This window comes from Bipolaris maydis (assembly GCF_028858645.1).
Source record: "Bipolaris maydis strain C4 unplaced genomic scaffold PSV08scaffold_16, whole genome shotgun sequence".
In the NCBI taxonomy this organism is placed as follows: domain Eukaryota; kingdom Fungi; phylum Ascomycota; class Dothideomycetes; order Pleosporales; family Pleosporaceae; genus Bipolaris; species Bipolaris maydis.
Window position 1 is genome coordinate 886,279 of NW_027093872.1, and position 25,189 is coordinate 911,467.

At 51.2% G+C, this 25,189-nt stretch overlaps 8 protein-coding genes across 8 annotated transcripts; 5 read left to right on the forward strand and 3 right to left on the reverse strand.

Annotated features, from left to right (window-relative positions):
- Window positions 1–99: 99 nt before the first annotated feature.
- Window positions 100–3,929, forward strand: PSV08DRAFT_412701 (Nup93/Nic96-domain-containing protein; the record flags this gene model as incomplete). The annotated part of the gene is made up of 4 exons (XM_014223687.1): window positions 100–189; window positions 247–932; window positions 982–3,373; window positions 3,426–3,929. 4 exons carry the CDS (start codon window positions 100–102, stop codon window positions 3,750–3,752), a joined length of 3,495 nt encoding a protein of 1,164 aa, XP_014079162.1. The 3' UTR covers window positions 3,753–3,929.
- A 346-nt stretch (window positions 3,930–4,275) lies between these two features.
- On the forward strand, window positions 4,276–7,389 carry PSV08DRAFT_405539 (phosphofructokinase-domain-containing protein). The gene is made up of 2 exons (XM_014223688.2): window positions 4,276–6,176; window positions 6,241–7,389. The coding sequence occupies exons 1-2, from the start codon at window positions 4,584–4,586 to the stop codon at window positions 7,003–7,005; spliced, it is 2,358 nt and encodes a 785-aa protein (XP_014079163.1). The 5' UTR covers window positions 4,276–4,583; the 3' UTR covers window positions 7,006–7,389.
- On the reverse strand, window positions 7,076–8,242 carry PSV08DRAFT_18949 (uncharacterized protein). The gene is made up of 3 exons (XM_014223689.2): window positions 8,154–8,242; window positions 7,642–7,952; window positions 7,076–7,560 (listed from the first exon to the last, which is right to left on the reverse strand). The coding sequence occupies exons 1-3, from the start codon at window positions 8,200–8,202 to the stop codon at window positions 7,147–7,149; spliced, it is 774 nt and encodes a 257-aa protein (XP_014079164.1). The 5' UTR covers window positions 8,203–8,242; the 3' UTR covers window positions 7,076–7,146.
- A 744-nt stretch (window positions 8,243–8,986) lies between these two features.
- Window positions 8,987–12,751, reverse strand: PSV08DRAFT_412704 (uncharacterized protein; the record flags this gene model as incomplete). Its single annotated transcript, XM_014223691.2, has 5 exons — window positions 12,329–12,751; window positions 11,349–12,279; window positions 10,537–10,657; window positions 9,914–10,423; window positions 8,987–9,862 (listed from the first exon to the last, which is right to left on the reverse strand). The coding sequence occupies exons 1-5, from the start codon at window positions 12,561–12,563 to the stop codon at window positions 8,987–8,989; spliced, it is 2,673 nt and encodes an 890-aa protein (XP_014079166.2). The 5' UTR covers window positions 12,564–12,751.
- A 649-nt stretch (window positions 12,752–13,400) lies between these two features.
- Window positions 13,401–17,069, forward strand: PSV08DRAFT_231646 (Sodium/calcium exchanger protein-domain-containing protein; the record flags this gene model as incomplete). The annotated part of the gene is made up of 3 exons (XM_014223693.1): window positions 13,401–13,569; window positions 13,637–15,426; window positions 15,477–17,069. The coding sequence occupies 3 exons, from the start codon at window positions 13,401–13,403 to the stop codon at window positions 16,857–16,859; spliced, it is 3,342 nt and encodes a 1,113-aa protein (XP_014079168.1). The 3' UTR covers window positions 16,860–17,069.
- Window positions 17,070–17,846: 777 nt separating this feature from the next.
- PSV08DRAFT_405544 (uncharacterized protein) lies at window positions 17,847–19,838 on the forward strand (the record flags this gene model as incomplete). The annotated part of the gene is made up of 3 exons (XM_014223694.1): window positions 17,847–18,050; window positions 18,111–19,129; window positions 19,187–19,838. The coding sequence occupies 3 exons, from the start codon at window positions 17,847–17,849 to the stop codon at window positions 19,626–19,628; spliced, it is 1,665 nt and encodes a 554-aa protein (XP_014079169.1). The 3' UTR covers window positions 19,629–19,838.
- An 848-nt stretch (window positions 19,839–20,686) lies between these two features.
- Window positions 20,687–21,924, reverse strand: PSV08DRAFT_356558 (S-adenosyl-L-methionine-dependent methyltransferase; the record flags this gene model as incomplete). The annotated part of the gene is made up of 2 exons (XM_014223695.1): window positions 20,687–21,703; window positions 21,760–21,924. 2 exons carry the CDS (start codon window positions 21,922–21,924, stop codon window positions 20,687–20,689), a joined length of 1,182 nt encoding a protein of 393 aa, XP_014079170.1.
- A 1,228-nt stretch (window positions 21,925–23,152) lies between these two features.
- PSV08DRAFT_374715 (uncharacterized protein) lies at window positions 23,153–24,407 on the forward strand (the record flags this gene model as incomplete). Its single annotated transcript, XM_066093294.1, has 6 exons — window positions 23,153–23,167; window positions 23,208–23,260; window positions 23,367–23,452; window positions 23,582–23,685; window positions 23,768–24,003; window positions 24,134–24,407. The coding sequence occupies 6 exons, from the start codon at window positions 23,153–23,155 to the stop codon at window positions 24,405–24,407; spliced, it is 768 nt and encodes a 255-aa protein (XP_065948095.1).
- Window positions 24,408–25,189: the final 782 nt, after the last annotated feature.

Here is a 25,189-nt window from a genome sequence, read left to right on the forward strand (position 1 = left end):
AAATGAACTGAATTTGATGTAAGACGTGATGTTTGAGTAAGACAATAATAAGGCAGGGAGGACTAAAGCCTGATGCCACATCGGGGTTCTGTCATGTGCATGGCAGAGCAGATACGGGATGGTATCCGCGCTCTCACTTTAACGCGGTTCCTGGAGTTGGCAGGGATAAAAAGTGCCCGAGCTTTGTTGGTTCAACAACGCGATCTCGTTGCTCCAGGTTTGTTTTCGGCACCACCAACCACATAGCCCAACGCACTTAACATGTCGCTGTTTGGCAATCTTGGAGGCTCGCAGCCTGCTTCAACTGGCACCTCGGGCGGAGGCTTGTTTGGAACAGCAGGAGGCGCATCGGGCGGCACGACATCAAGCTTGTTTGGCAATCTAGGCGGAGGCACATCCAATGCGCAATCTGGCACGACGCAAGCAACAAGCAGCGGAGGCCTAGGCGGCAGTCTGTTCGGCGGCCTTGGTGCAGCAAAGTCGACTGCTACCACGACACCCTCGCTGTTCGCTGGCGCAGCATCAACAACGCAACCCCAGCAGCAATCGCAGCCACAAACGGGCGGCTTCTCGCTGTTCAGCAACACGGCGGCGCAACCGACTACCAACAACACGCAACAAACGGGCGGCCTTGGTCAGTCCTCGCTCTTCAATACCACCTCGACCCAGCAGCCGACCCAGCAGCCCCAGCAGCCCCAGCAACAAGGCGTGTCGCTGGCTCAAGCAAACGCAGGCTCCGGCCGCTCCGCTCATTTCGATCATCTCCTGGAACGGGGACGTAAGCGCAATGCTGGCGAAAATGGCACCAGTAACTTTGACGAGCTGCCGTCGCTCCAGTTGGGCCTTGGTGACATTGCACGCAAGGTGCGAAACTTGGGTTCTGGAGGCCCTTCGGCTGATCAGGTTCAAGATCGCGCTCAAGACCGCGCTGCGTAAGTTGGGTGTACAGTTACCAGACGAATTTGTACTGACGCTTTTCAGCCACTATCTGCTCTCGGCTTCTGGCGTGAAGATGGGCAGCACCCTCCGAGACCTCAACCAGTTCTCTTCCCAGGCAGGCCTCGCTACACCTGGACAGGCTCAGAGTCTCTTCGACAACGACGTTGATGGTTACATCTCCAACATGCATTCGCAATCCACCCTAGCCCTCATCCAAGAAGGATTAGAGCAATCCAAGCGCGACTTCGACACCTTCCTGGAGGACAACGTGCAGATTGAATGGGATAAACAGCGTCAGAGGATCTACGAGCATTTTGGTCTGGGCAGACAGAGTGAAGACATGGCAGCCTCGCAGAGCGCCTTTGGCAGCACAGCTAGAGGGGCTTTCGGACGTGCTACAGCACGTAAGGGTCGTTCCATGGGCCCCAATGGAGCATCAGTCAATGGACGATCGACATTTGGAGCCTCCGCTGCTGGACCACCTGTCCTCGGTGCTTCTCAAAGTGTGCTAGGTGGCCGAGATGTCTCTGACAAATCCGGCATGGGCGGGCAAGTTGGACTTCAAGACCGATATGCACGAGACAAACAAGAGAAATTCATGGACGAGGTCAAGAGGCTCAATGAGGCAAGACTACGCGAAGAGTCGTTCTCTGTGCTTCACTCTTTCTCTAGCGTAGAGAAGGCTGCTGGCACTGAGTACTCGGATCATTTCATCAACGCTTATGGAGCACTCGTTTCTATTACTGGTGAGAAGACTGAAGCAGAAGCATCCAACCCGGGCTCAAACCAGCCCAAGGAGCGGAGCTTCGCCAAGGACTATCTGGACGACCAGCCCAACTCTGTCGCGAGCGTGCGGATGCGCAAGCGCATACTCGATGGCTCTCGCAAGTACCTAGAAAACAAATTCCTGGAACAGGTAGATGAGGTTTTGCGAAAGAATCCTTCAGAAGCGCTTGTTGGCGGTGTTCCGTCCATGCTCAACAAGATTCGTGGATTTGTCAGAGCCAAAGCTGCATTTAAGGAGCTCGGCGCGGATACCGAATTGTTCCAGAGGATAGGAGAAGCAGGAGACGAATTCCCATGGATCATCATTTTCTTCCTGCTAAGAGGTGGCCTTTTGACGGAAGCGGCCGAGTATGTCCGAGAGAAGAGGAACTTTTTCCAAAACACTGATAGAAACTTTCAATCGGCAATCACACAGTATGCTACGGACCCTGACCGTAGACTGAGCCCGGACACTCAACAAAAGGTGGGCCACACACATGCTCAGAGGACTCGTTTAAAGACGCCCGAAGATCCTTATCGCATGGCCTGTTACAAGATTGTAGGCCGATGTGACATGAGCAAGCGCAACCTGGAGCCTATCAAGGAGACCATGGACGACTGGGTGTGGCTGCAGTTCAATCTGGCTCGTGAAGGCAACAGAGCGGAAGAGAACGCTGGCGAGATTTTTGGCTTGGAAGAGCTGCGAACGACGATCAAGGATATCGGCCAACGTCACTTCATGAACGACGCGGCGGAATCGGCTGGTGGATACGGGGTATACTTCTATCTTGCTACGCTTGCTGGCTTGTTCGAGCCTGCCGTCAACTATCTCTATACGCACAATTACGTATCTGCGGTTCATTTTGCCATTGCTCTGGACTATTATGGGCTCTTGCGAGTTTCGGATTGGACAACAGCTGGAGGCGAGATTCTGACCTACACAACACGACAACAACCGCAGTTGAACTTTGGACGAGTGGTTGGATACTACACCAGTGACTTCCGGGCGGCCCGAGCTGATGCTGCAGCTGACTACTTGGTGTTGATATGCATGAATGCAGACCTACCGGGCGAAGCAGGCAGGCAGCAAGCAGACCTTTGCCACGAGGCACTCCGTGAGCTTGTCCTTGAAACACGCGAGTTTTCCACATTGCTAGGCGATGTCAAGTCGAATGGACAAACAACGCCTGGTCTGATCCAAGAACGTGTGCCATTGCTGAAACTCGACGGCGAAACGGGTCTACTCAATACAATCACGAGCGAAGCGGCAAGAATGGCAGATGATAATGGACGCATCAACGATGCCATTTTGCTGTGCCACTTGGCCGGCGAGTATGACAGCGTGGTCACCATCCTCAACCGCGCGCTTGCTGAGGCTCTTTCGGTAGAGCTTGGTCAAGAGCCACTTCGTCTGGAACCACTCAAGCCACGCTTGAATGCAGGCGAGTCGCAACAGCAGCAACATCAGTCGGACGCGTCGTCGAGCTTGAGCATGCTCGGAACAGACGATCCTGTGGAGCTTGCCCAGAAGGTCCTGGCTCTATACAATGCAAATAGTTTGTGGTGGAAGAAGGTTTCGCAGGTGAACCGCGAAGCGGTGGGCATCCTGTTCCAGCTTAACAATGCCAAGAAGGTGATTGAAGCCGGTGACTACATGGCAGCACTCGGGGTAAGTTTTCAGATGATCGGACTAGACTGGTTCCCACTGACATGTTTGCTAGCAAATCGAGAACCTCCGCATCCTCCCGCTGTCGGCTGGAGGCAACGTCAGCGACATTCGGGCCGCAGCCAACAGCTTCAACTCGTATCCTCAGGAGATTTCGCGGAACATTGGCAACGTGCTGCTATGGTGCATTGGCTGCTGTTCCAGGCACCGGGAGCATCTTCTTTCTGGACAATTTGAGGATCCGATGCGCAAGGTGCTGGCGGACCAGCTGCTGCAAAAGGCCAAGGACCTCATGGTGTTTGCTGGGTTGATCAAGTACAAGCTTCCGCCCCGGGTGTTTGAGACGTTGGCGCGAGAGGGTCTGGAAGTTGGCGCGTTTTGATGGGAAGGGGGTAGTAATTGCTTGTTGGACAGGTTTGTTTGGAGCGGCGTGGGGTGATACCAATCAATCAACGAATCAATCATGGCCGCAATTGAATCCCGCTTGATTTCGTCCTGTTGGCCCTGGAGCGGACTAGAAGTGGCGTGACCGGACTGCAGGAAGAGGCAGCGAGTGAGGCATTCAAGGACAAAGGCGCTGGCAGTGCAGAGTATGGCATTGGTGTTTCTTGGCCTGCACTGCGGATCGCCGGTGGTGCGGTGGTGCGACCCCACCTGGCGGACCGGGGAGCTCTCTTTTCTTGGGGGCTCCCACGTCATTGGGCTAGCTGCACCCTCAAATCAGACCACGGCCTGTTCGTCACCGGCTGCAGACACATGCATACATACTCCGTCTCCTTAGCCCTCGTCGCCGGCGTCCCACGCAGCAGCAGCCACTCCAGCGGTAGGACGCGCCAGCCATTGCTCTGTATTTAGCTGGTGATTTGCCCTTCTCCAGGCCACCTTCGGCAAAGCTACCCCTCCACCTCCCACCATCCCACCTCTGTCCATCGAAGCTTCCTCAACACGCAGGGGCCCGCTTCTTTTGGCGTCCGCAAGTTTTCTGCTAGAGTAGACGCGTGAATCCACCTTGACCTCATACCGACCCACGTCCAAATATCTTTTCTATCCTGCGCTCACTGCCTCTGATAACCCCCCCTTCTCTCTCTCGCATTCACCTATCACCTGCCCCTCTTATTCTGCCCTCTTTGCCCACCCCGCCCACTCCTCCTCCTCCTTCTTCTTCTTCTTCTTCTTCTCTACTACTACCACATCACACCACTACCACCACAATATGGCGCCCACCGACGTCCCGGCGCCCCTCGAGGGCAAGAAGAGGCGCATTGGAGTCATGACTAGCGGAGGAGACGCGCCCGGCATGAACGGTGCAGTACGAGCCGTTGTCCGTACGGCCCTTCACAACAACTGCGAGGCCTACGCCATATACGAGGGCTACGACGGCCTGGTCAAAGGCGGCGACATGATCAAGGAGATGAAGTGGGAAGATGTTCGAGGCTTCCTGTCAGAAGGAGGCACCCTCATCGGAACAGCGAGATGCATGGAGTTTATGCAGCGCGAGGGACGCCGGACAGCCGCAAAGAACCTGATTATCAAGGGAATCGACGCCCTCATCATTTGCGGTGGTGACGGTTCACTCACCGGTGCAGACAAGTTCCGCGCAGAGTGGCCGGAACTGCTAGACGAGTTGGTCAAAGACAAGCAGCTCACGCCGGAGCAGATTGAACCCTTTAAACACCTCAACATTGTCGGTCTCGTCGGCTCCATTGACAATGACTTGTCCATGACCGATGCGACCATTGGTTGCTACACATCACTTGGCCGTATCTGCGAAGCCATCGACTCCGTCGACACTACCGCCGTAAGCCACCAGCGAGCGTTCGTCATCGAGGTCATGGGCCGGCATTGCGGATGGCTTGCCCTTAGTGCTGGTGTCGCAACTGGCGCAGACTTTGTCTTCATCCCAGAGAATCCACCAGAAGAAGGCTGGGAACAAGAAATGTGCCGACAGATCAAGAAGCACAGGTCAATGGGAAAGCGAAAGACGATTGTTGTCGTCGCCGAAGGCGCCATTGATCGCAATCTTAACAAAATTACATCAGAGCACGTCAAGAATGTTCTTGCAAACGATGCAAAGCTCGACACTCGCGTGACTACGCTTGGACATGTCCAACGTGGAGGCACACCATGTGCTTACGATCGTATGCTGGCAACACTCCAAGGTGTTGAAGCAGTAAAGGCAGTTTTGGACGCCAGCCCCGAAGTGCCTAGCCCGGTCATCTGCATGCAAGAGAACAAGATTGTCCGCCGCCCGCTCCTCGAGGCCGTTGCTCAGACCAAGGAAGTTGCTGTGGCTATCGGAAACAAGGACTTTCACAAGGCTATGCAGTTCCGCGACACTGAATTCGAACAGCAATACCAGGCCTACAAGATTACTACAGCAGCCGACCAGCCCGAACTCTTGTTGCCTGAGGACAAGCGCATGCGCGTTGGTATCATTCACGTTGGAGCTCCAGCCGGAGGGATGAACGCAGCTACTCGTGCCGCTGTAGCGCACTGCCTCGCTCGCGGCCACACCCCAGTCGCACTCCACAACGGTTTCCCTGGTATCATCCGCCATCACTCCGATGAGCCCATCGGCGCGGTCCGAGAAATCAAGTGGATCGATGCTGAGACTTGGGCATCCAAGGGAGGATCTGAGATTGGCACAAACCGCGGACTTCCTAGTGAGGACCTGGAAACTGTTTCGTTTGTCTTTAAGAAGTACAACATCCAGGCTTTGTTTGTCGTTGGTGGATTCGAGGCGTTCACAGCAGTCTCTGAACTGCGAAAAGCACGCGAACACTACAAGGCGTTCAAGATTCCCATGGTAAGTATATTCGAGCGTGAATTTAGGGGTTATGACGTACGAGACACGTACTGACCAATATCAGGTTATCCTCCCCGCCACCATCTCGAACAACGTTCCTGGTACCGAGTACTCGATCGGTTCAGATACGTGTCTGAATGCCCTCATTCAATATTCTGATGCCTGTCGCCAATCTGCGTCTGCAACCCGCCGTCGTGTCTTTGTTATTGAGACACAGGGTGGCGAATCTGGTTACATTGCGACTGTCGCTGGTCTCAGTATTGGAGCGCTGGCCGTCTACACACCAGAAGACGGTATCGACCTCAAAATGCTGGACCGTGATATCGACCACTTGCGTAGTGTATTCGCAAAAGACAAGGGTATCAGCAGGTCTGGCAAAGTGATCTTGGTCAACGAGAAGGCCTCAAAAACGTACTCTGTACAAATCATTGCCCAGATGATTGCTGAAGCTGGCAAAGGCAAGTTTGAATCCCGTCACGGAGTACCTGGTCACTTCCAGCAAGGCACTATTCCCTCTCCAATGGACCGTGTCAGGGCTGTCAGGTTCGCTACCAAAGCCATGCAGCATCTAGAGGGCTATGCTGGCATGTCACCCGATGAAATCGATGATGATGCCATGTCCATTAGTGTCATTGGTATCAAGGGTAGCAAGTTGCTCTTCTCCCCCATGGAGTCTGTTGAGAAGCGGGAGACTGAGTGGCACCGAAGACGCCCTAAGCATGAGTTCTGGATGGCTCTCAAGGAGACGGTGGATATGCTGTCTGGTAGACCGCAAGCCCCAGCCCAGCCTACAGATATTGATACCCTTGCTGGTCGGCCTGCCAAATAAGTGCGTGGAGATTTCGGCAACCCTTGAACGCTTCCTAGAGGATAAAGGCGTATGGAAAGTCTGAAGGGACTTTTTAGCGACATGATGATGCTGTAATGTAGATTCTAAATTACGATAACGACCTATATATGCTATGATGCACTACGATTCATCCTGAAATGCCTTGAGACTCTCATCGTTCCAACTGAGAAACTTGCCGCTAAGTTCTTTTCCGCCGCTGACAGCAAGTTTAGCGATGACGTTTCCAGGTTGCTCTGGCTTCAAAAGACCCCCATTGCTCTTCAGTCCACTAAACTTTTCCCTATCCTTTTCGCTCATCCGTTCGTGGTGCACTTCGCGAATCTCCCGCTGCATCTCCGTGTCCACAACACCGGGTCGAATAGAAATAGTAGTAACATCCGGCTCTTCGACTGAAAGCGTCAATGCAAGATGATTCAGCACCGCCTTACCCGCGCCATAGCAACCCCAGCCTTGATACGCAGACACTGCTGCTCCTGAAGAAGTGAGAATGATTCGACCCTTTGTTTGACGTAGCGAAGGAAGCGCCGCTTGAATCTACACATGACGTTAGTATTCCATGTGGATTTGGAAGGAAGGAAAAAAAGATATAATAAAAACATGGGAACCTCAACATACCAACCCAATCGCACTGAAAACATTAACATCAAACCCCTTCTTCCATTCCTCCACCCCCGTATCCGCTACCTTCTTGACGGGATCCAACGTCCCATGATTGACAATCACGGCGTCGAGCCTTCCCCAACGCTCCTGCGCTAGTTCGACGGCGCGCTTGGGGATCGAGGGGTTCGACATGTCTCCTGCCAGCACCTCTACGTTTCCCGAGCCATACTGGTAGTGCAACGCATCGAGGGCAGAGTGCGTGCGTGATATGAGGATTAGTTTGTGGGAGCGGGAGAGGAGGTGGTGTGCGATTGCTTGGCCGATTCCTATTTCAAAACCGCGGTTTAGCAAGTCATTGGTATGAGAAGCAATAATGGCTGGGCATCAAGGGTGGGTGTAATGGCATTTGCACGTGCTTTTGACATGCCGCCTTTTGAACGACGGAAAGGGAAATATCGGCATCATGGATGGCTGGGTGGAAAGACGTGGGGGGAGGGGGGGGGGGGGGGGTTAGAAGCTTGGCTTACCTCTTGAAGCACCGGTAAGTATGATGACCATTTCCTTTGATTCGCTCATTTTGGGGTGTGTTTTAGAGCTAGTGTGCTGTCAGGGTGTGTAGCAGGGTGAGAGGGGAAAAGTTGGGTGGGTAGATGGGATGGCGTCATCTTAGTCATCTTATCTCGACATTGTTCTAATCATCTTGATGTCGTAGTTGCTACATAGAAGTGCTGTACTATACATATGAGTAAAATTCATCACTAGCCTAATTTAAAACTACAGAGCTAATGTCTTCACGAGAAGTGGGCCATGTTACGCGATTAATTAAGTTACTATACTGCATAAATGCTAGGATACAGTCACGTGACCGTCGGCGATCGAGCAAAAACATGCAAAAACAAAAACATACGACAGCGGGGATTCGCCAGTGGTCTCCCACCTGACTACTAATCCGCCGGTATCCAGCTTAAATATGAAAGATCGAACGGGTTTTCTTGCTGCCTGAAGATCCTATGGCCGTATGTGTTAGAACACTGAAAATATTTGAGTGTCATTCTCGAGTAAAGTGATGAGAGATGCTGTCGATGCCTACATCAACTACATGGATGGAACAACGACTGTACGCGGCAAGTAGGGTTGGTAAAAATCTTGGGAAAAGGAGGAGGAAATATGAGCGATATTGACGAATCGATCCATGCGCAGTGCTAGGCACACAAGGGTGAAGGCGTTGAGTTCAGTGCTCGCAATTAGTCTAAATAGTCTGTTAGTAATAGAGTGATGAGGGTGGTATATGAATGGATCAAGAACCCTCGCCATTTTATATTACCATCTCAAAGCGCCTTGCTTTGTAGAGTGTTTTCTCCTACATACTAGCTTTTCCACGACTCTCAAACGGCAAGACGAGGACTAGTAGTCCAGCGGCAATGAACAGCGCTCCAGACACATACACAGGTATACTAGTTTCCAGATCCGCAAACATGGCCACTACAGGAGCCATGATTCCGAAAATTCTGTTCGCACTCGCGGTGATGGCATTACCCGTGCCCCGATCCTTTGTCGGGAAGATCTCCGGAGTGTAGGCGTACAAAACGGCATACATGATATTGCTCATGAAATTGTAGGCGCAGTTCCATCCGAGCAGGCTATCTGAGGTGAGAGCGGTGGTGGAGCAAAGTAAGAAGACGCCCGTAAGCACCGTGGATGCAGCCAATGTACCTTTGCGACCAATCAAGGGTGTTTCAACTAAAACACCGCCGAGGATACAGCCTGGGACACCCAGAACAGCAATTATCAGACTGTTGCGGTAGGTGATGTATGTCGAGCCGTCGCCAAAGTCTACGCCTCGAGTTGCTTGGATGTAGGGTAAGAAGGCGTTGTAAAGAGGGTACCCGAGGCCAATAAAAGCCCAAACGATGGTTATGACGCTGGTGGAGAAGGCAAGTCTTCTTGTGGCGAAAAGAGCTTTGACATGCGAACTATCCAGCTTCTGGAGATTTCGCTTGATTACAGCTGCTGCGGTGATTTGTTGCTGAGTGACTCCCGGCTGTGCAACGAGGTTGCAGTCTTCTAAATCCTGAACTGTCAATGGGGATGCTTTGCCGTTGCGATGGGCGACTTCATGAACGACTTCAACGGCCTTTTCGTCTTCACCTTTGCCCATGAGGTATTTTGGAGACTCGAAAATTGTAAAGAAGACGAAACGTATGGCAAACATGATCAACGCTGTACCGCCCATGACCTGAGTTTTTTGATATTAGTGGGTGCTAAAGGATTGTCAAGTCTCACTCACGAGCACAAAATACCGCCAACCCATGTTTTCTCCTTTTGTACAAGTATCTTCCGTCTGTTGACACGTCAAGTTCCCGAGCAGCGGCCATGCAATAAGCGTAGCAAAGACCTGAGCTAGCGACCAGTGTATTGAAAGTATCGTAAGCAAGTACTGATGGGATCCTGGTAGGAATTCCAAGAAGATGGCAGAGTCGACGGGGAGATTGCCACCAACGCCGACAGACCAGAGAGCAGCAAACGTGCCAATGGCAGCAAAATTGGGACTGCCAGCCGCCACCATACCAAAAACCGCAGTGATGCCAATGGTGAGGTTGAAAGCCCATCGTCTACCAAAGATATCGCAGCCGAAACCCCAGAACATGGCGCCGAACAAGAGACCAATGTTTTGAGACAAGGTCAGAAAAGGTGGTCGATTAGGTCTGAACTCGTTGCTAACAGGGGTGAAGATGAGCGATGTCACAATAGGCCATAGGTTGTCCATTGCCCATCCAAATCCAATGACGATAAAGAGCTATAGTCGGAATTAACGATTTTGAGCCACAGGTGAGCTCATACATAAGTCACGAGATGGGGATATAGTAATGCGGCTAAACAGAAATTGGTCGCACGCCATGTGAGACTGACCTGCCATTGGTACCGTCCCATGCCTATGTCCTGGACTGCTTTGTTCAGCACTTTCGCCTTGGCCTCATATACAGGGTCCAGCGATCCATCCTCAAGAACACTGGCGGGTGTTGCTTCATCTCTGTTGGTGTGTTGTATTGTAGGGTTCTTGTGGACGTCCACCCCATGTGCACTTTCTGTTGCTGCTGCCTCCGCCATTACTTTTTTCGTGGTTACGGTTGACAGAGTTGATCAGGTTTGTCTGGAGAGAGGAAAGCGCCAAGGTAGGGTGGGCGCTGGCAGTTGCGAACGTCCTGTGCAACCAGACTATTCTGGAGCCTGCATATAAGGTGATAGACCCCAATGGTACTTATCACACAATCGGCTTCTCTATTTGCGCGATGCAGCCACACAGTCAGATAAGGTGATCTTGCATGTGGGGTACACGAACCTTGGGGTGACGTCGTATACGAAGACTACTTCTACACTCTTAGCTACCTACATACAACACAGAGCCATTGCTGTAGATCTTATGCAAATTGAGGGGGATAGCGATACGCCATACACTATGTATCTAATTTTCGGCAAGATCTGCATTGCACATGGGGTGATGGTGTCAGGTGTGAAGGCCGGGGGTTCGGTTGAGCGACCAATGTGGTGATTTAGCCTAGATGACGTAATATGACTCTCGCAGCCATTCAAAGACAAGGTGGTTTAGTCAAAAAGTCATTATTTGTTTATAGAATATGTCCAAGCCATACTGATTGCTGAACGTATCCTCATAAGCATCTGCACATCTCAGCGTGATGAGAGGGCTCGGCATTACTGCCTACTTCCATAACTTGCTCAGACTAGTGGCCTTGTCGTCGTGCTTGTTCAGCACCTTGGCCGTCGCCAGGTCAAAGTCCTCCTGCGTGACGTGCACTCTCCTCTCCCTGAGGGCATACATACCAGCCTCAGTACAGACACCCTTCAACTCGGCACCAGAGCATCCATTCATCTTTTCCGCAATCTTTGTGAGATTGATTCCACGTGTCAAGTTCATGCTCCTCGAGTGAATTCGCAGAATATCAGCACGCGCCTCGACGGTTGGCGGTGGGAATTCGATCTTGCGGTCAATGCGACCAGGTCGTAACAGGGCGGGGTCGAGGATGTCAAGTCGATTGGTTGCCATGATGATCTTGATGTTCTTAGTCGGCTCAAAACCATCCAACTGGTTCAACAGCTCCAACATAGTCCTTTGCACCTCTGAATCACCTCCTGAGCTTCCTTCAACACGACTTGATCCAATACTGTCGATTTCGTCCATGAAGATAATGCTAGGAGCATGCTCTCGAGCCATGACGAACAGCTCTCGGACCATGCGACTACCTTCACCAATGTACTTTTGGACCAACTCGCTACCAGATACTCGAATGAACTTGCAGTCGGCGTGATGCGCAACAGCACGCGCAAGCAGCGTCTTTCCAGTTCCAGGGGGACCATATAGCAAAACACCCTTGGGTTGGGCAATGCCGAGTGATTCGAAGAGTTCGGGATGTTGTAGACCAAGCTCGATGACCTCCTTGATTTCCTTGATCTGCTGGTCCAAACCACCAATCATGTCGTATGTGCTATCGGGCACCTTTTCAACCATCATGAGCGAGACAAGCGGGTCGACCGAAGACGGAAGTAGCTTTTCGAGCTTGTACGAATCGCTGAGTAAGGTGACGCGTTTGCCAGCGGTGAGCTTGGTGATGTCGACACTGTCGGCAACATCGACGACTGGACGGGTTAGCGCTGGGGTTTCATGTAGCGTGTTGTGGGTAAATACCGTATTTGCCCTCGGGGTGCACCTTGACCAGCACCTTCTTGGTGCCCATGACCTTGACCACTTCACCAACATAGGACCCCGGTTGCTGAAGCAGGCCCAGCTCTTCGCGCAGTAACCGCACTCTCGAGTTGTAGTCGTTGCGTTGGGCCTCGAGTCGTCGTAGCTTTGCCTGGCCTTGTATGATCTCGAGCTTCATCGCCTCGATCTTGTTGTGGAAGAAGGTGTCGAGCGCCATGGCTGTGGCGGGCGCCGTCGGCGATGTTCCGTTGGCAGGGAGAGGGGCGGTATTGCACAAGTCTCTGGAGGCAGAGGTAGAGCGACGAGATGAGCGGATGGGAGGGAGTGAATGTGGATATATGGTGGGGACGGCGGTGGTGATGGGGATAGCAATGGCACGGCCGTAGGTGATTGTTGGACTGGCTCGGACATTGACACGCCCGTCCCACTGGAAGCTTCCGAAGCTGCGACGCGCGGATTAATGGTTTGGCCGTGTGCGAGCGCCTGCGCCACATGTTGAGGCGCCATGTTGAGAGGCATGCCCCGCCGCGGCCGGGGCTGCTGCTGCCGTTGCCGCGGCACCGCCACAGATGCAGACGGGTGGGGAGCTGGGTAGCAAAAGGCATAGCCAGCAGATGCTACAGATAGGGCCCCATTAATGTGCCGTCATCACAAGAGCTGGTCGGTTTTGCGTGCAGCATGGCGAGCCGGCTGCAGCGCGTGAGCCGGCTTTATCGGCAGTGAGACAAGACCCGCAGACGATGCCAATGGTTATCTGGTGTAGTGGTGTGGTGCTGAGTGGGTGAGGCGGCCGCTCGCACATGATGGCTGGTCATCTGCCTGCAGCTTCCGCCCACCCCAGACCTCAGCAGATGCGGGCACGGCAAAGACGGACATGCCTTTCGTCCCTTCTTTGATCGCTGGCATTGCACGCCGGCAGGCTAGAGTGACTCGTGCGCATAAACACAAGGCCTGAGCTGGGGCCATTCTAAGTTTCCACTCTGCCCAAAACAAGGCCGGGCTGCAGATAGCCAGCCAGCTCTTTTTCTCTGCGTCTCTGCGACCATCCACTGCCATGGAGGACCGCACTCCTAACAGCGGCGACGCCAAATCCTCCCCAGACACATCCCGCCGGAGCAGCACCCAAGGCACCACCACGGCCAGCGACGCGCCCGCCCAAACTGCCATGGCTGGAGAATCCGCGCGCAGGCGATCCCAAGCTGCCATGCAGCCTTCGGGCTATGGTAAGACTCCGAGATAAAGACCACAAGCAACAGCGACACCAATTCCAACACGCTAACGCGCCCACAGGCACCATCTCCGCCGGCAAAGACAACAAGGACCGTCGTCCGCAAAACCCACCCGTCTCAGAAGGCTCCGCTAAGCCCAAGAAGCCCTCATTGACGCGCCGCACAACATCGTCCAAGTGGCCGCAGAAGGGGCAAGAATTCAGTGTCGACGATGCCGAGGAGGAGGTCGAGCTCGACCAGGCCCAGCAAGACCAGCAGAAGAAACAACGACAGACATTGCGCCGCAAATCCTCGACTGTCCGACGCAGAGCCGCTGCCCAGCCGGCGACCCTGACCACGATAGACTCCAACGAAGACGACGAGGCTGAGCAGGACAGCGCAGGACTAACAACCGGCACAGATGCAGACGCGACGCCCGTCTCCTCGAGTGAAGAGACAGTGCAAGCAGAAGACGAAAGCGGAGGCGCCGATGACGACGAGCTAAGTGACGCAGAGAGCTTCACCCTTCGCGACCGTCAGGATGCAATCAACGTGACACATCCCTTTGGTATCAGGATCTGGAAGCCTGCCCTCTACAAAAAGGGTCGGTCGGTTCAGCGCAATGCAGAGGCCGACATCCACTCATCGCCAGGTCTCTACGTCAGTAGATGGTTGCTCCTGTTCAATCTTGTCTGGACGCTAGTCTTTGGTTGGTGGCTCGCGATTGTGGCGAGTGCCGGAGGTCTGCTATGTGCTCTGCTTGGCTTCAACCAAAGCTGCAAAGAGTACTCGCGTCTCCTTTTCCACCTTGCCTCATATCTGTTCTACCCCTTTGGCAAATATGTCAAGCTCATGCAGGACGAGGCCTATATCGACGAAGACGAAGGTGAAGGCCGCAGCATTAGCGAATATGAGCAGTGGCAGAGCGGTGACATTGAAGAAGGACGTCTTTTCTTTGGTCCCATCAACGGTGGTGAGAGCTCGCTTGTCGGGCGTAGACGCAACAGTGTCGACTCTGCCGGCAGCGAGACCATGAGTCTGCTTGGAAGACACGGCCGTAGTAACGTGCACCACACTGACACAGCCATCACCAAACGCAGACTTTTCGGTCGCGGTAAATGGACCCTTGGTCGAGTTATCTTTTTCCTCTTCTTCTATGGCATCTTGATGCCTTCGCTCTTCTTCGTCTCGACTCTCTGCTGGTTTCTTGTCTTTTCGATCCCCATGGGTAAAACCACACTGCTCTTATTGGACCATTTGCGCCGTCACCCTCTGGCTCTCTCATTTCATTCGGACAATGGCAATGTGCGTCGTCCCGGAGAGTCATCTTCTATCCTGCTCTGCACCTATCGAGCAGTCGGCATCAAGTACTGGAAGTACACCATCGACGGCACAAACATTTTTCTCATCAATCTCCTCGGCTTGGTCGCTTTTACCATCTTCGACTACTTTGTCTTGGCTGAAGCCATGGAGCTCAAGTTCTGGTTGACGGACCAGTTTCTGCTCTTCACGCTCGCATTACTGTCCATTATTCCACTGGCATACTTCATTGGCCAAGCAGTGGCCTCCATCTCAGCTCAATCATCCATGGGGGTCGGTGCGACCATCAACGCCTTCTTCTCGACCGTTGTCGAGGTTTTCCTCTACTGCGTGGCGCTGAGTCAGGGAAAGGCACAACTTGTCGAGGGAAGCATCATCGGCAGTATCTTCGCCGGTATTCTGTTTCTTCCAGGCTTGTCCATGTGTTTCGGAGCACTGAAACGCAAGACCCAGCGGTTCAACGTGCGGTCGGCTGGTGTGACATCAACTATGCTTTTGTTTGCCGTCATTGGCGCTTTTGGACCCACATTGTTCTACCAGATCTACGGAAGCGTAAGAATTGCATTCTTGTTTTTACAAAGACTCCTGCTAACTGGTATAAGCATGAACTCAACTGTCACCAGTGTATTAAACCTCATTCCTCTGCTCCCTTGGAGCGAGACTGCCGCAGATGCTACTACTCGCAAACACCAGCACTTCACGACCGGTTCTACAATGAAGCTGTCAAGCCATATACCTGGTTTTCAGCTGCATTGCTATTTTTCTCATACATCATCGGTCTATTGTTTACTCTCCGAACTCATGCCGCCACAATCTGGACGGAGCCAGATGCTCAAGAGAAGAAATTTTTGGAGATGAGTGCGAGTAGTCTTAGTCAAAGTGCCCATGGAGATTTCCCCCACTCCTCTTTTACGAGGCAAGCGACCGGGCATTCCGTCAATCGCGCGCATGTACGTGACAGTCAGTTGTACAAGCGCATGGTTAGTCAGACTCTACAAGAGGTTGGCATTGGACCAGAGCAATCCACATCAAGCGATAGACGGCCAAGCTCAAAAGCAGACAGCAATACCCTCCACCAGGTACCGCCCAAGGATAGCCAAACAAATGTGCACCACTCTTTCCATGTCGAAGGCCTTACGGATGATGCCGCGGAATCACTAGCACGCCAGATCACTGAGATTGCTGCAACAACGACGGCTCTGGCCACACGTGATGTTACCAAAGCTCCTCGTAAAGCTGCGCAACTTGCTCACACAACCAGCAAAGGGCACGCAGATCGGCCTGCTCATACTCGCGCCAACACCGAGGCGGCCCACGACGAAGGCGAGACGGCGCCTGGACATACTTCTGGAGGGCACGATGCACCAAACTGGAGTCGTCAAAAGAGTGCTGCTATTTTGTTGACAGCGACTGTTGCATACGCCGTTATCGCCGAGATTCTTGTCAACACGGTCGACGGGGTGCTGGAAGGATCTGATATTGACGAAAAGTTCCTGGGCATTACCTTGTTTGCCTTGGTGCCAAACACGACCGAGTTTTTGAACGCTATTTCGTTTGCGATGAACGGAAATATTGCGCTTTCCATGGAAATTGGATCTGCATATGCTCTGCAAGTCTGTCTGTTGCAGATCCCAGCTCTGGTTTTCTACAGCGCCATGCACAGCGGATATATTCCAGCGCAAGAAGTGGCAAACCAGACATTCACACTCATCTTTCCCCAATGGGACATGGTTACCGTCATTCTGTGCGTGTTCCTTTTGTCGTACATGTACGGTGAAGGAAAGAGCAACTACTTCAAGGGATCGATCTTGATTCTGTCGTATCTGGTGGTGATTGCTGGCTTCTATCTTTCTGGCTTCAATGATTTCGAGAGGATGGGAGTTGATCCGAAGGATACACTAGCGCTTGGCGGACTGGTGGAGCAACATGTGCAGTCCATGACGTTCAAGACGCCTGGGCGTGGCAGGAGTGGCATCGCCTACTAGGCGAGCGTGGTGTTGTGAATACGGGCTTGAGGGTTTTTTTTCTTAATTGTATCAACAATGTGTCGTGGGGATGGATGAGTGGGAATACATGGTCGCAGCCCGCAGGCGTTTATGGTGATGGAGTTCGAATGGAGTTGAATGGTAGATACAAAATGTGTAATGCAACGGTAGTATTCAAGCTGGTTAGAACATGGAACGAGGATATGTACAGACAGACGTGTGGGCACAGGTGAAACTGTTGACGGTTAACTGGCGGCATATTCTTTACGGCAAGATGCATTACCGAGACGGGAATGCATGTACGCATGGCGATGCGGGAATAAAGCGATTGATGCAAGTGGGCTCAGTGACGTGCAGTCGAGTCGGTCCGAAGCACTGGGCGGTAGAGCAACTCAGCCATAGGGCTTACGAGTGCACCTGAGCCATTAAAAGGCCATGGTAGGGCTGTCATTGTCGTAGAGGTCCGTGAATGTGTCAGACGAGTGGTTGAGAGAAGCGCGGAACAAAGGTTGCTGCAGCCGTAGCCAGACAATGTCGACTAGACCGAGTTTCAGAGTCGGAGCGTAAGGCGGACGCAGACGAGCACGAGTGGGTCCGTAGCGTCAGCGGGTCTGGGGGAGAGAAGAGCGGGGGGGGGGGTTGTGGTCATCGTCTGCCGCGCCTCTCCGCCAGATCTTGTGTCGTCTTGTCTGGCTTCAGCCATATCTGCGCACCTACACTCTTACATTGACACACATCAAACCACTTGTGCTTGCCGCCGCCTCCTGTTGCACCAACTATGTCAGCTGTCGGGCGCGAGTACCGCCTTATCGTCTAGCTTGTCGCTCTGTAGTGTGGCAACTCTTTTTTTGGAGCACGTCAATTCAAGCCACCATACCCGTACATTTGGACATTTACACCGACATTTACACCCATTTACATACATATTCACACATGGGTTCATCGGCGCTCGTGTGCTATTAATTCACAGCACGCATGCGCTTCAACATGTCGCCTGCGCGCCTGCACCGGCTGTCGTGGCAGTTGACCTGCCTCTTGTTCGCTACCTCCGCCACGGCCACCATCTCGCCCTCCAACACCTCGACTGCGCGTCCGGGATGGGGAGATGGCACTCTACCGCTTGCCCGTGCCGAATCAAACGGGCGCAAAATCGCCAACGTTATACCCTTGACCCAGGAAGCAGTGAATTCGGTTCGTCGCGGCTAGGTACAAGATCTCATTCAAGTCCTTGCACTGACCATGAACTACCAGGCCAAGGGCAACCTATATTACACAAATTTCTCCAACGTCGCCAACATCACTGCTGATGAGATCGCATACATCAGTTGCAACCCCAGCGACTACAACGGCTTCGACAGTGCCCAATCCGTCTTCGAGCAGGCTTATCAACAAGCTAACATTTCGGCTGCCATCCTTTACAGCACCGCCACCGACTATTGCGATTATGACCAGAACGACTCTCAACAAATGGTACTGCAATTCGCTGTCTATTCCATGACGAGCAAAACTGATTCGGCTTTTGTACTCGATGCCATTGATGACCTGCCCGCACACATGAAATACTTCGTCAACATTCAAGGCCGGTCCAATGACGACAACAGCAATGGAGGCGGTAACTCAAACCAGGCACAGAACCCATTAGGCCCCTCACCCTCGACTGCTGTCGCTATGATCATTCTGTACAGCATTACGGGTATCATTACAGCTCTATTTCTCGTCATCATCATCACAGGCGCGGTAAGAGCGCATCGTCACCCTGAGCGATACGGGCCCCGGAACGTTCTTGGGCGACCCAGACAGAGCAGAGCAAGAGGACTCGGAAGAGCTATTCTCGACACTATTCCCATTGTAAAATTTGGCGAAAGAGAGCAGACAAAGCCTACGGATGTGGAACTGGGACCGGCGGCTGGGGCGAGAGATTTGAACGGGGCGAACGCGACAAGCGACGAACATGCAAATCCTCCAACGACCGCTGATCAGCGCAGCCAAGCGCAGCCACTAGGTACGGAACAGGTTACAGGGGCACCACAGGAAGCGACCCCCGCCGAGATTGAGCAACATCAGTCAGGTATAGCACCTGCACAACCTGTTATTGCAGCCGCATCTACGGGTACAGAGAACGCTTCATCTGACGAAACTCCGGGCTGCTCCATTTGTACAGAGGATTTTGAGAAGGGTCAAGATCTTCGCGTTCTCCCATGCAATCACAAGTTCCACCCAGAATGTGTAGATCCATGGCTATTGAACGTATCTGGTACTTGTCCATTATGGTAACTCAGCCCCCTATCTTTACTATTTGCTGTATCAAGCCCACTAACACTTCGCAGTCGCGTCGATCTGCGTCCCGTCGATTCCCATGATTCTTCTGCCTCACATGATCAGGACCAAGTTGCTCCACCTCTAAACCCTGATACTGAAACATCGCATCGCCGCCGCACTGCAATTCGTGATATTTTGTTGTTCCGCCATTTACCAAATTCATCAGCTGAAGAGCGAATTGGCGCCCTAAGGCGCCTTAGAGAGCAGCGAAGAAACCACAGTGGTGATCTCGCTGGAGAAAGTACGAATCCAAGTGTGGAAAACATAGCCAACACAAGAGACAGGAGAAGTAGGAGAATCAGCACACGACTAAGTGACGCTTTTGGGGCTCGAGCCCGAAGAGAACGAGGGGATGCAGACCCCGCACAGAGCAATTCAGCTATAGTGCCACCGACGGGCAATACACCAACGCCGGGTAACAATGAGCCACACAATACTTCTAACACGTAGTGTCTGAATACCATTTTTTTCAAATGATTTGGAATCTCTCTTCGTTTTCTTTGTTTTCTTTTCTTTACATAAAGAATAAGCAAATTGACGCTTGGAAAGGCAAGGGACCGCGTACACCAGAGGACTTTTGAATTTTCAAAAGGCTGAAAGCCTATCGGGTAGATTGCTGTAATATCTTAATATAAAATTAAGAGTTGGAAGTAGTTGCTCATCCATCTAGTATGTCTGAGTTGACTTCGTGGTGCTGACATTATATGCTAATTAAAAAAAATGCTTTAGCCAAAGATGATTTGATCATTGGTATGGGTATAGTAGGAACTAAGACCAATAAACATTGTATCAAAATAAAGAAATCGACTAAGCATTTTCGATCATTAATAAAGTTACTAGATCAGAGTCCGGAAATCGACCTTAGGAAGCTCGTTGAAAAAAAAAACCAAAGTCCAAAATTTTTTGTAAGTGCAACCTCACACGAACTATACCTGTAACCAAACCGCCAACCGTGAATCTCTAATACTGCGACCTCAAGTAAATCACCCGCCGCCTTAACTCCCTTCCAATACATCTGCAGTTTACATGATTGCATTCAATAAACCGAAGTCAATGCTTTCATCGGCCCTTTCCTACAAAATTATACACCTCTCGACACCCCTGCTAGCGGGCCCCTCTACATGCTGCGTCCGTGGATTCGGTAAGGTTGTGTATGCGTGGTTGAGTTCAGGGTTGGACCTTGACACTGTATCCCTCTAGCTTACTTGGGTGGGCAAGCCTATCCTACCTCGACCAATTTTACAGCCTAATACCAGTACAGCGTTATCCCGGCTGTTAGGCCCAAGCACAGAGATGACTATTCTTCTCTTATAGTAGCAATGCTTATCTAGAAATGCTAGATAAAAATCTTTCAAGTGCTCAGATCACCCAGTTGCATTTGACATGTTCTTCTTTTTGTTGCAATTTGATATTCGAAGACTATTTTCTTTCTTGGGGATTGTCTCGCCATGGAAAAATCGTAGTCAACATCAATAGCCTAGAATTAAGCAAACAAGTACCTTGCTCACTCAAGGAGCTTCTCGCAGTTCCGCCTCAATAACGCTCTCCGCAACGCCAGGGAAGTTGTACAATCCCACCAATCTCAACCCAGCCTTGTCCAATATCCCCTCCCACTCCACCCTGGTCCTCTCCCGCACAGCAAAGTGCGCCAACATCATCATGTCCATGGCCGTTTCCGCGATAGTAGGCTTCTCCTCCGAAACTACAATCTCAATCAGCAGAACCCGGGAATACCCAGACTTGAGCGCAGGCCTCAGATTCTCAAGGATCCTGATTCCATCGTCGTCGCTCCAGTCATGAAGGATGGAATGAAGCGAGTATGCTCTTGCCGCCTTGATTGGCTGAGGAGTAAAGAAGTCGTGTACCTGCAACTCAAACGGTAGCTTATTTTGATTTGAAACACTGGCAATAATGGGCTCGCGGTCTTGGAGAATGATGTTCCCGGGATGTGCCTTGTGCTGTGCTATGAACTGCTGGACATCGTGGCCGCGGCCGCCGCCAACATCTACAAGCAGCGCTTCACCGGCGTCCTTGTCGAAGCCCTCAATTAGACGCTTCGCTACGGGATAGAAGCCTGCGTCGTACCAATTCCGTTTCCCGGCCCGGTACGCTGACATGAAGTTGTCGAACTCATCGAGATGCGGGGGCGTGGCTACCAACCACGGGAAAAACGGCAACTCTGTACCGTATGCAGCCTGGAACGGACCGTTTGTGACGGAATCTGGTATTTTGTAGCCTGTCTCTTTGAAGAAGGACGGTCTGGCGACGTCGTAGCAAAAATCAATGCTTTTTTGAAAGTTCTCTGCTGCGAGTCCGTCACTGAGGGGCGTGCCTCGGAACTTTCCATTCGAGAATGTGAGGAGCTTCATGGCGACTAGGTGGCGGAGGATTCTTTGGAGCAGCAGTGGATCGACTCCCGTCTTTTGGGCAAGATCCTCAAGACTACTGCCTGTCTCTCCTGCATCTTTCAGGTATTGAAACAGTCTGACTTCAGCAGCCAATTTGCAGTGTGCTGATAGAGCCGGCTGCAGTACTGATCAGTAGAAGCCACTAGAATTTCGGATAGTATTTGCTGGTTTACCTCGGCCCAGCAGCTTCTTTGCAAGAACTCACTTGGGATTTCAAGTGTTGCTACCAGATCTCTCCCTAGCTCAATGAGATCTTCTCGTGAGCCAATCTCCTCGCGTTGGTAAGCCTTGCTGGCCGCTGCAATACGTTCGAGGATGACCGGAAGTGTTTTTGACATCTCTCTCTCGGTGTTGGACGTAACCTTTTGCTTCTGAGAAGGGTGGTTTTAGAATGCAAGCTGATTTTAACTGCATAACGTGTCCCCGTGGGCGAACTGGCTTAATATCCTGAGATCCATAGCTCCACACGTTCGCGTACATGCATGTAGCTCAATTGGGCACTATAGTCCGCAGGATCAATCCTTTAAGGATTTGCGACTAGTGTTTTATCATCACATGAAACTTGCAGACGTGCATGTGTAGATGCTGATTTGTGATAGCTTTGCACGTTTGGTCGCACTGGGAGATTATTTTGGCTCGTACTAGTACCATAAACAGGTACACAACCTAAGAAATGTGTGCCAATCCTAAGGATTTTGCATCAACTAAACCTCTCTGCATCGATTAATAGAGTTCTAGCTACCTTGGCAGTTTTTGTAAGAAATATTTCTCAGCGACTATGTAAACTTGTTTTTTTTAAAGTCTTCTGGACAGTCTTTTGTTTACGCTTCAAAGACACTATATCTGAGGTAAGCTCATACGGTACAGTAATGTTAAAGTTGCTTTGCCTGCATTCCCAAAAACGTACCCTTCACGAAACTTTCGTAATGAGTAAATCCTAGAATCTGATGACCAGTAATACTTTGATATTCAGCCTCTATCAATATGAGTGGCTCAAATATAGCCCGAGGAAGTTAGTCTGTGAAAGTTAGCGAGGTCTGGGATAAATTCGCCAACATGATGTGCTGTGCCACAGTGGTGTGGACCTCGAAAGGATTAGCCTTGTTATCCCGGTAATGCGGTTAGAGGATCCACCACAATCTTATTAATTTATTCGAAGCAATCCATTTCTTAAAGGAATGAACTGTGCGTAACCTGAGTTTGTTGATTGCGCTATTGTTTGATATTTTACTTGATTTTTATGATACTAACTACTTATGCCGCGTAGAGCTTCCTGAAAAAGATGTAGTAACTCACAAAGAAGGATTTCCACACCATATTAACCTTTGTGATACCCACACCAGCTTGGCATTGTCAATCCATGTCACTCGATAAGTAGTATCGGGCTGCAACCGGTTGTTCCCTGGCATAATGATATCCAATGGTGGTCAAACTAAGGAACCTTGAAAAAGTCTCATTGCCTCTTTACTTTTGGACACTAGCAAGCTCACAAGACACTCCGCGATCTTTGCAGCAGTGGATCTGACAGAGAACAAGCAGACAGAGACCCTACTTGTCGCATAGGTCATGACTGGGGCTGCTGTTTTTATCGGTCACTATCAAGCTTTTTTCCACAGTAAAGCTAGTGCATGTTGTTGGCTGGGACGACCTCATCATTTTGCTATCGCTAGTAGGGTATTTACAGAGCTTGTTCCCATCGAACTGACAGCTAGCACTCATGTCATTTTTAGATATTCAGCATCATTACCTCATAATTTGTACACTGCGGGGTTGTATTAAGATTCGGTCAGCACACAACAGTAATTGCTGCACAATTCGCCATTGAGCGGTTTTTTAAAGGCTCCATGATTCAGATGCTAGGATATCGTACATTTTTTGTGAAAAAAAAACAGTAGAGATTAGCATGGCTCAAGTTGACAATTTGTAACTTTTAATATTGGTAAGTAGTATGTGACTTCGTACTTGTAACTTTGGCGAAGAGGTGACAATCTACAGCCGCATTCAGCTTACCGAACATATCCATCACGATTCTCGTCTGCCAGCTTCCCTCCTCGAGCCCACGGCATACTGTTGCTCTATATTCTATGGCGATTCTGCAAGTATTGTTTGCTTGAATTATAGTTGTCCTAGCATTTACACAATGCCAACCGACCCAGAAGCTATGGGAGAAGTCATTACCAGTCATGCTGGAATCCAAATATTCTCAACAACTTTTCTTACTGGTTTTGTGCGTACACGACGTTCACGGATGTGGTATTGGCAGTGGTGCCGGCATACCCATTCTGGAACCTGCAGATGGCTTGGTCCACGAAGGTTGGCCTCATTGTGATGATGAGCATGACCATGTTGTCTGCAATAATCACCGTCATTAAAGGGACATATTTGCCGTTGTTTACAGACACAACTGATCCTCGTGAGTATGTCAACAGAGAGTGTGAGATCATAACTGATGGTGCCCAGCTTGAAGACCTGTACAGCTGGCGATATGGGGCTTGCAACCCACCTCCCCTCTTCTTTATTCTTCATGCTAGGTTGAATTCTCCATAGAGTAGAACAAAATATCGTCATTATGGCCACCTATGTACCCACAATGCGACCTTTCTTTATCCGCACATGGAGGTGTAGTTTTTCGACAAAGCCAGGGGCTCGATCCAGGTATCTAGCTCAAGATCCATCCACATATACAAGAAGAACAAGAAGCCAACTCAAGTGCCGATCAGGGCCGATCTCCGACGTGGCCTTGACCCAATTCGAATTACATGGGGATCCATTTGACCAAACGGTAACCGGGGGCCAAGCAGTGGGTGCAAATGACCGATAAGAATCATAACAAATAATGACATCATGAATGAAAAAAAGCAAAGATAGGGTCCAGCCGCAAATCTTTGGGTTTTACCACGGTAGCTTGCACTTACAGTCGAAAACCACCAACCGGTATGTCCACAGGTACCCTCTCCACAATACTAGCTACTACAACAGTGATCATACAGTTACACGTACACATATATTTCTCCATCCCCAAGGTCTTCGAGGTAATCTGAGTACCCGATTTTCTAGCGGAGGACATATTGATGTTTTGGCTGCGAAGAGAATGCAACTCTAGTATTAATTGATGACGTCTAAGGTAGAGGATCTTCAAGAGCTGCTTGCTATCGACAAACGCGATTGCTGTGGCGCTGTGGTCTCGCCTCCCCCTTAAGCTTTGCATTTCCGAATGGTTGCTTTACGGCGTTCGCACCACCACTAGCAGGGCCTAGAACTGTATCCTGCTGGAGTTTGGATGGGACGCTGCCACCCGCAGCCAGCGGAAAACTGGGGCGAACTGGGCTAAGAACGGCATGGGGATAGACGGAGGAATACGGGACTCTATACCGGGACCTGAGCGAAGGAGGCGGGGAGAGGTCCGCAGGTACGCTCGCTTATCGCCATGGAGGCCTTACATGCACATGCATATACGGAAGATCTCGATTTTAGTGAAGAATCACCTAGCCCGTGCGCTCATTTTCCACAACCAAAGCACTGCTTTCTTATCGCAGACATATAGCCGTGAGGTACGAGAAAGCTTAGGAGCAAGCTTATTTGGATTATTCTCCTGAATAACTC

Excerpts from the sequence above, each read along its gene's own strand:
- PSV08DRAFT_405539 (XM_014223688.2), top strand. The coding sequence starts at position 4,584 with ATGGCGCCCACCGACGTCCCGGCGCCCCTCGAGGGCAAGAAGAGGCGC. Across the intron at positions 6,177-6,240 it reads AGGCGTTCAAGATTCCCATG|GTTATCCTCCCCGCCACCAT; the intron begins GTAAGTATATTC and ends GACCAATATCAG.
- PSV08DRAFT_18949 (XM_014223689.2), bottom strand. The coding sequence starts at position 8,202 with ATGAGCGAATCAAAGGAAATGGTCATCATACTTACCGGTGCTTCAAGA. Across the intron at positions 7,953-8,153 it reads ACTTACCGGTGCTTCAAGAG|GAATCGGCCAAGCAATCGCA; the intron begins GTAAGCCAAGCT and ends GTTTTGAAATAG. Across the intron at positions 7,561-7,641 it reads TTTTCAGTGCGATTGGGTTG|ATTCAAGCGGCGCTTCCTTC; the intron begins GTATGTTGAGGT and ends CGTCATGTGTAG.